This window comes from Andrographis paniculata, unplaced genomic scaffold, assembly GCF_009805555.1.
Source record: "Andrographis paniculata isolate CXL003 unplaced genomic scaffold, ASM980555v1 Contig74END, whole genome shotgun sequence".
In the NCBI taxonomy this organism is placed as follows: Eukaryota; Viridiplantae; Streptophyta; class Magnoliopsida; order Lamiales; family Acanthaceae; genus Andrographis; species Andrographis paniculata.
The window spans coordinates 4,270,338-4,279,515 of NW_026137611.1; the positions used below are offsets into that span (position 1 = coordinate 4,270,338).

General features: G+C 40.7%; 1 protein-coding gene across 1 annotated transcript; it reads left to right on the forward strand.

Annotated features, from left to right (window-relative positions):
• Positions 1-484: 484 nt before the first annotated feature.
• LOC127266098 (protein disulfide isomerase-like 2-3) lies at positions 485-4,553 on the forward strand. The gene is made up of 9 exons (XM_051296223.1): positions 485-734; positions 1,223-1,381; positions 2,006-2,119; positions 2,421-2,578; positions 2,846-2,945; positions 3,274-3,450; positions 3,517-3,662; positions 3,886-4,032; positions 4,109-4,553. The coding sequence occupies exons 1-9, from the start codon at positions 594-596 to the stop codon at positions 4,296-4,298; spliced, it is 1,332 nt and encodes a 443-aa protein (XP_051152180.1). The 5' UTR covers positions 485-593; the 3' UTR covers positions 4,299-4,553.
• Positions 4,554-9,178: the final 4,625 nt, after the last annotated feature.

A 9,178-nucleotide genomic window follows, 5' to 3' on the forward strand; every position in this document is an offset into this window, starting at 1 on the left:
GTCCGATAATTTTGGGATTAAATTTTTCTTAAATAAAATATATTTGCAAATTATTACTTTTAAAATCGTATATATATCAAATTATAAAGATCCATACAATATTACAAAATAATGTCTTTATAATATTATTATGATATTTTCCATGAAATACTTTTCTTATATAATTTAATTAAATATTGTCCAAGTAAATATATTATGATACATTCTATCAACTCGTCCATTATAAAATAACAATTATTTAAATAAATTAAAAATCAAATATATATATATATATAAATATTAACCCTTTAAATAAAAAATAAATAAAAAAAATTGGGGTGGGGAGAGGGGGCTGCAACCCACCCTTACCCCCACTTCGGTCCGACCCTACCCATTGAGGATGATCGACAAGATGACGTGGAGAACAGCCATTGGCTATATACACGTAGCACTGCGCCAATATGTTTAATTTTTTAATATATTTTATTTCTTCGCAATTTAAAAAACTCGACGATTCAATAGAACAAATCGAAGGAATTCAGAGACGAATTGTTTGTTGTACAACCATTCTGATCGTTGCTTTTCTCGATTCATTGTTGAAAATTCGAGCAAGAATGCGTAAATCTTCATTTGTTCCACTGCTCATTGCTGCGCTGATAATTGTTGAACTCAACGGAAGTGTACCTGTTGTTGATGCTTTGTACGGTGCATCGTCTCCCGTTGTTCAGCTAAACCCTAACAATTTTAAGTCCAAGGTATGAGTATGTTTCTGTTTGTTTAGATGTGAAGTTGTTTGTGATTACACTTCGTTGTTGATTTTTGTTTTTTAAGGAATCGAGATGGTCTAGGTGTTGAGTGAATCTCTTGTTTTTTACAATTCGTTTGTTTGCAGTCGAGTTTATTGATGAAATGTGATCTGATTCGTGAAAAGGTTTTGTAACTTTGTTGATTTGAATTGATCCGAGCTTAAATTCGTTTGTATTGGGAACCCTGGGGCCGATAATTCTATGTTTAATCTGAGAGTAATGATTTCGTACTTGTTTTTCTTCCGCTAGGAGATGCGTTTGAATTTATATGTTGCATTAAGTTAAAGAATGCTGTTTTTTAAGTGGAAATTGGAGGCCATTGCAATATGAAAACAAAAAATTGTTGCTCTGTGGTGTATGATTGCATATATGAAATGTTACTGTCGTAGGGAGTGTAATTGAAGCTTCATCATTCTTTGTAACATGAAACATTACAGGTCCTAAATTCTAACGGCGTTGTTCTAGTCGAGTTCTTCGCACCATGGTGTGGTCATTGTCAAGCACTGACGCCGGCATGGGAGAAGGCAGCTACCATCTTGAAAGGCGTGGCAACCGTGGCTGCTCTTGATGCCGATGCGCACAAGTCACTCGCGCAGGTGCGTTCTCGACATCTTTCCTGCTGATGTGCCGTATTTTAGTGAAGTTGGAAATTTTTTAATTGTGAAATTTCTATATCTTGTGTTTATATTACTGATTTAATTCCTTAGAAGAGTTTGGTTTGCTAGGCCTGTTGTAGAGTGAAATTTTTTACCTGTATATAGTATTTGTTTACCTACTTTTCGTTGATACCAAATAAAAAATATCAAGAGCTGAAAATTGGAAGTGTTTAATTGGTTGAGAACTTCTGTAGATGCAAGTAGGGTATGTGGTAATCGTGTTACAGTCTTCTTGTATATATTTCGCAGGGATGATAGGAACAAGCTTCCTTCCGCCCTTTACGTCTTTTTTGTAATCACTGCATAACCTTGATCAAGCTAAATAACATTAGGTGAATATTTTGAGTCATTTCAGTCTTGAAAGATTTTTTGGACTTTTACATGCGGAACATTTCATTATTTTATATCTATGAATCCTGATATATCAATTTGTAGAAATTATGCATGTGTTTTAATGTGCAAATACTTGAGCTTAATGTTTGTGTATGATATTTTGTGCAATGGGTATTATGGGATGCAAAAGGTTCGATTTCTGGTATTGATTTTAACCCTTGTGTCATGCAGGAGTATGGGATTAAAGGTTTTCCCACCATTAAAGTTTTCGCACCGGGAAAACCCCCTGTAGATTATCAAGGTCCTAGGGAGGCCAAGCCCATAGCTGAATTTGCCGTGAAACAGGTCGAAATGCTTTGCTTGTGTATTTAGTACTTAAATTCATTTATATTACTACTTTTGCTGCATGTTTGTTAATTGTTTTGTTTGTTATGCACAGAAAATACGTTCTGAAATAAATATTTGCAATTGTCCTTATATCTCTATTTTTCAACTTAATTGTTCTACTTAATATCTTGATATTTAGAAATGCTCTATTAAATTGTTCGAACTCTTGAGTCACTGATGATAAAGTTATGTTGTTTTGGTAGCGAATAGTAAATACAAGAGGAAGAAAGTATAATGCTTCATGTCCCTTTCCGTACAGATCAAAGCACTTCTGAAGGAACGACTCAATGGAAAACCAACGGAAGGATCAAGTCAGAAATCGGAACCAAGTGCATCGGTTGAGTTGACCTCCCAAAATTTTGATGAATTGGTTATCAAAAGCAAGGAACTCTGGGTTGTGGAGTTCTTTGCTCCTTGGTGAGTTGGCTACTTAATACGTTTAATCACTTCTCCGTAACTTTCATCAATCTCTGATCTGAAAATTAATAAAAAAAAAACAAAAAATTCAATTCTAAGAAAGCCTTAGATCTGCATTGTTGGTTATACAGAGTTGGGAAAGGCAAAGTATACTTGTTACTATTGGCTTTCCAAAATTATGTTTCTGTCTTGATTGCACTTTTACTGTAAACATTCTTTTCCAGAAATCTTGAATACAATTGTGTTTAATCTTGTTCTGATTCTAAGGTGTGGACACTGCAAGAAGCTAGCTCCAGAGTGGAAGAGAGCAGCCAATAGTCTCAAGGGCCAGGTGAAGCTCGGTCATGTGAATTGTGACGAAGAAAAGGTAAGTCGACTATACGTTTCAATGAATTAACCTAAGATCTTTGCAATATATTGACAGCATCCTTACAATTCAAGAAGCAATTATTCGCAATCTACCCTTAATCTGTGTGTTCTATAAATGATCAAGACTTTTTTGCTAAAATATTTACGCCTGCATCGCTCTTAGCAAGTTAAGTGATATATATTTTTCATTCAGATCATATTTACTGATCGAGTCTATAAAACTTATGATTGAGAATGATTACAAGCATAAGAATATATAAGTTTATCGGTTCTTCTATTGCTTCCCGTGGTGATGATAAAATTTCTAACAAAATCATATGTGCCAGTCGTTGATGAGTAGGTTCAAAGTGCAAGGATTTCCCACGATCTTGGTGTTTGGTGCTGACAAGGAGAGCCCATTCCCATACGAAGGCGCAAGAACTGCATCAGCCATCGAATCATTTGCTTTGGAGCAGCTGGAAACAAATGCTGCCCCTCCTGAAGTCATTGAATTGACTAGCGCTGTTAGTTCCTCTTCCATTACAGCACCCCACCCCCACCCCCCTCTCTAATCATTTGTCAACTTACAGGACGTCTTGGAAGAGAAGTGCGGCTCAGCTGCCATCTGCTTCATCTCCTTTCTTCCCGACATTTTGGACTCTAAGGCCCAAGGCAGGAACAAATACCTCGACCTTCTCTTATCTGTTGCCGAAAAGTTCAAAAAGAGCCCTTACAGGCAAGAAACCCGCACCGCACTGCACCTCTTTCGATTCCATTAAACATGCAATTCTCGCATTTCTTCATAAAACTATACTCCCTTGCGTCCAAGCATTTAAGCAGTTTGTCTTTACATTTATTAAAATAGCAATAATAATATTATAAATTAATAAAGTTATTTAAGTATTGTTTTGTCTTACAAAATCACATTCAATTTGACCAAAATTCGAAATATGGTGCAGTTACCTCTGGGCTGCGGCAGGCAAGCAACCGGATGTGGAAAAACACGTCGGGGTCGGGGGATACGGATATCCGGCTATGGTGGCCCTCAACCTGAAGAAGAAAGCTTATGCCCCACTGAAGAGCGCCTTCGAACGCGACCACATTATGTAAGTTATATGAATAGTTAATGACTACCCACTCCTAGTATTTAGTAATTTACAAAGTTTAGGTGTTGGATCTCAGCGAGTTTGTGAAAGAAGCGGGGCGAGGCGGGAAAGGGAATCTGCCGTTGGAAAGTATCCCGGAGATTGTGAAGACGGAGGCGTGGGATGGTAAAGATGGACAAGTGATTGAGGAGGACGAGTTTTCGCTGGAAGAACTCATGGGAGGAGGTGATGATGGTAGTAGTAGTAGTAGTAAGGATGAGCTGTGAGTCGACCAGTTTTGATGTCAGACAGACTACTACTACTACATTGTAGGGGATTCCTCGATTCGGTTTCGACTTCGACTTCGATTTACTATACGTAAGTAAGTAAAAGGTTAGTTGATGTTGATGGATGCATGGAGGGATGGTTGGTTGATGGTCTTCAGGAAAGACGCCAAATTTAATTCACACTTGGATTTGCTTTCCTGAATAGGCGGCCTTGGGAATGTTCGTTTTGTTTTAAAGGGACGTCTTCTTTTCCAATTTTGTTTTTTTTTTTTTATCGTATAATTATTATGAATTTTTGAATAATTTTCAATAAAATATTAAAAAACAAAACAAAATGGAACACTTAAATAATTCACCGTTTTATTTGTTCTTTATGTCATCTTTTAAAAGTTTCTTTGATATAGGATTTGTTCGGAAGGCTATAGGGTTGTGCAGATTGATATCCAATCCTATCCTATCCTATCAAGGTGAATGAGTAGTTGAGAAGATGAAGAACTCCCTCCCTTGTTCATTACTATAAAGAAGAAGCAGACACACAACAGATCTGGATCTGTTCGCTACAACCAATTAGATCTAATTGGTCCAAATTGATTGAGTTTTGATTTGGACCAATTAGATGTGTTTTGCTTGCTGCTAAAATAAATAAGAAAATTAATATATATATCATTTTTATGGGCTGGCATCCAAAGAAACAATAAGGGAAGTACAGCCTAAACCAAAGTTCTAAGACGAACCAAAACGGCCGAAGACACTGTAAGTGAAATTACACTATTAGTAAGTTTGTTGGTAGTTTTTTATAGACACATTCGTATAAATTTGCTAGAAAAAATGTCCCTAACACTAGAAATCTTTTCTTGCAATATGTATTGCTAGGTTCAAATAAGCAAACGAAACACATTTTGAAAAAGGACAAATGATATACCTATTCAACAAAAATAACAAGAAGGCCACATGCTCTGCCTCTAAGACCTCGGAATCATCAGTTTGTGCATGGGTTTGAACGAAAATCTCTTGCTCTTATCCGGGCCTAACTTTTTTTTCAACTTCTGGTACTTGATTCTTAGGCAATTCCACCGTAACGGGATCTTCTCCAATCACTATTCCTACCTCAAGTAGAGTAAGGCTTATCAGTTCATTTGGGAGTAGGAATGCAATCAACTCTTTATGTCAAAAAGCAGCAATTGTTGTGAGCAAGGCCTCTTGAATGTTGCAGTGAAACGTTGAGACGTAAATCGCATTTTGAATCCCCCAGCTGCCTCCACTGTTTGTTATAACGTATGGTCAAAGAAGTGGTTAAAAAGTTCTTGGAGTTGTTGTAGAAAAAAGTGGAATAAGATTTTATTCAAATAAATTAAAAAAATAACTATTTAAAAAAGATCCAAGAGAGCAAAAAAGGGACTGCCATTCACCATGTGATCTTCTTCTTCTTAATTATTTTTCTTTTGCAATTTTTCTATTATTGTAATTTTTCTAGATTTTTACAGTCTTCTTCAATTAATTCCAATTTAATTTTCAGTTTCGTTCTTGTTTATTTTACCTTTCTTTTTTCATCAATTTTTCGGTTATCGCGAGATAACCCGGATCCTTTCTTGAGGAGGCCGGGGAACCCTACGATTAAATCAATTCCAACAGGTTTTTCCGATTAAGCTGTCGGTGGTGATTTTTTTACGACAACATATTGGCACGCCCAGTGGGACACCGACGTCTCACGACTTTTACATGCAACTTTGGAAGAAAATTGATGTCGCCGAAGACTGCATAGATGTTTAAAAACAAAGGAATTGTCGGCGATTCGTCATCGTGCCCTACGCAACATGCTGCCCCACGCGACGAGGCTTCCGCGGTTGCTAGAAGGCCGGACCAGATCCTTAATTTTCCAGCCAGCGTCCTTCAGGAGCATATTCGTGAGGAAACTCGGTCATCCATTCACGGATCCACCCTGGATCTATCTCGATACATTACCGACGTTCTGAAACCTGCCATTCAGAATGAGTTTGCGATGCTTCTGGAGAAAGAAACTCGAAAAAGCAAGGCCCGGAAGGTCGATTCCAGCCAGCCAGAGATTTGGCCTTTCGCAGGCTTTACAACCAGCTTCGCAACAGATCCGACGTCACAGGCACTTAAGTATGACCATATTACTCTGTTCGGTAGGGATACCGGATCTGGAGGACCTCCGATCACCATCCAGAAGGTTGAAAAATCTCGGACGTCGGCCGGGCAGGCTTCATTTGGGCCGCCTTCAACCAATGGATTTGGGATGACCTTCGGGTCAGTCCCATCAGTACCATATGGGCAAAATAATCTCCTATTTGCTGAAAATACTTTCAGCACCGTAGTCACCACTCCAGGCCTTCGAAGAAACCCCATGGCCGGACAAGATACTTCCAATGCATGGGGGCCAGAGCCGACAGTGATACCAGCACTTTCCTTGGTCCCAAAGCCTTCTGGAATGACTTGGGAACCAGAAGAATCAGTCCCAACACCATCCCAATACACTGGGGGGCAGGGAGCTGCTGGGGAAGGTCGATTTGCTGCTGGTTCTGGGCTGGAACAAACATATGAATATTCTGCCCAACCAGCCCCCAAAAATACACCATTGCAACAGGTTCAGTCTTTAGAGAACCTACGGAAGGCCCTTGAGTTCATTTCCCACAACGGGGACCTACTCAACAAGCCTTCCCGCAGCCGGCGTTACACAATTCGCCGTCCATTCAGGCAGCTTCCGAACAGCCTGGGGGGCAGGCAGAGATGGTGCCGCTGCCATATCCCATCATAAATCCACAAGTAATCAAAGATGCAATTGATAGGATATATGGCAATTGGAAAAAAGGGGATTCGGTCGAGCAGTTCTTGAAATATTTCAGGAGCGCAGAAACTAGATGCCAAGTTCGTGTACCAGAGGACCAGGTGGTGAATGTGGCAATAAATAACATGACGCACCAGTTCCGTGATAGCCTGGCTCTCCAGGAGTGTCACGACTTTCGGCAGCTGATGTCCAAAGCTGATGTCAAACGGCCCGAAATAAGAAGTTTCGGAGTGGAAATCATTGTGTGTTTGCCCAAGAAGGGGCTGCCGAGGTCGATGAGGAGCAAGATGAGACATTCTTAGCTAAAATTTCGCAAGGGAAGACATATACATGCCCGGCTCTTAAGTTGCCTTGACGGAATGAGGTGAATATGAAGGTATCTTACTCGTTCAACATCGCGAAGATGAAGCAGATTTTTAACTACTTGCTGAAAGACAACCAGCTCCGCCTTAAAGAAGGTTACAAAATGCCGACCGAAGAGGAGCTTAATGGAAAATTATTTTGTATGTGGCATGGAGTATATGACCATCAAACCGGGAACTATATTTCCTTCCGAAATGCGGTCCAGAAAGCCATCAAAGAAGGCCGCCTCAAGCTGGCCGAAAAACCTGACATGAAAATAGACACAGAGCCGTTCCCCACGCCGATAAACGTTGTCAGAGTACGTCCAGCCAGATCCAAAAAGACAAATTTGGGGTTTGGAGCAGATGGTAGGAGAACAGGCCCTAAAAAACCAGTGTTTGAAAGGCTTGGAAGGTCGATCAAACCTCCGAGAAGAAGTTCGGTGTGGGACAGACTTTCCTCCATAAATACGATCGCGAAAGTAAGCTTTGAAAAGGGAGGTGAGGTTTGGCGAGTAACGTCCGTAGATCAGGTGGTAATCACACCCCATCAGACCTGCAATCCTGGGAAGACTCCAGACGACGGGAGCTGGACAAGGAACCGAAAGGAGCAGGTGATGCGACCTCCTACTATGACTCAAAAAAAGAGGATGCAGTGACAACGCTTGGCCACTCGCCTTTCCCAAGAGATCCAGGATGGGGGGCAGTAGGCTGATGACCACGAAGCTCAGGCCGGAGGGCAGCAGGCCCAGGGCTCAGAAGGAGCTGTCGCTGGAAGGCCGAAGCTTGGTCGGAAGGACCTTCATCACCAGCTTCAGGCCCGAAAGAAATGGAGACCAAAGGGAGTTCTTGCAAGGGTTGAACACCCTAATGAACCTTACTTTACTGTGACACTCGGGGAAGACCAAATTCTGAAAGGTAAGCCGATGATTGGTGCCCTCGATTGCAATGAGGCGACGGAGGCTAGCTTGGACATTATTGCCTTCGACCTGGAACGAGCTTCGCACTGTGAAGAAGATCTCAAGGTCAACATAATAGGGATGTTACCTCGGGAATCCGAAGCCCCTCAGGTTCAACACGATTATCTTCAGAGGGATGTGATGTTGGAAGGAGCTGGTCTATTATATTGGGTAGAGCAAGATTCCAACATTCCGAAAGAGGGTCCAGAACCAGTAATTTTTAAGAAGTTGGCGGACAAAAATACGCGCCATTTGAAACCCTTATTCCTCACGGTGCATCTTAATGGGCGGTCGATCATCAAGATCCTGATAGATTGAGGAGCTTCCGTCAACCTGATGACTTTATCCACTTTGGGAAAAATTAAGAAAAACAGAAATGATCTCATCTGGACAACCATGCGAACGACCGACTTCACCGGAAATGCGCATACGGCAACAGACGTGTTGGTGGAGAAAATGACGGTCGAAACAACAACGAACGAAATGGCTTATTTCATCAACGAAGGAAAGCCAGCTTATTAAGCCATTCTCGGGAGGGATTGGATCCACACTACCCAGTGCGTCCCTTCGATATTGCACCAAAAAAATTATGTTTTGGAACGGAGACCAAGTCGAGACAGTAGAGGCCGAGGCTGATCCAGCTATGGAGGTGCATTTCGCAGAAGCTGTTTATTCTTCCCTCGATGTATACCCGCTGTACATGATGCTGAAGGATGTTGGAATGAGGAAAAAATGCAATCTAACCATGGAGGGGTTCAAAATCAAATTCAAGGC

Bases quoted from the DNA above. Each gene is read 5' to 3' on its own strand.
- LOC127266098 (XM_051296223.1), top strand. From the start codon at position 594: ATGCGTAAATCTTCATTTGTTCCACTGCTCATTGCTGCGCTGATAATT. The intron at 2,579-2,845 runs GTGAGTTGGCTA...TCTGATTCTAAG, and splicing joins GTGGAGTTCTTTGCTCCTTG to GTGTGGACACTGCAAGAAGC. The intron at 3,663-3,885 runs GCAAGAAACCCG...AATATGGTGCAG, and splicing joins TTCAAAAAGAGCCCTTACAG to TTACCTCTGGGCTGCGGCAG.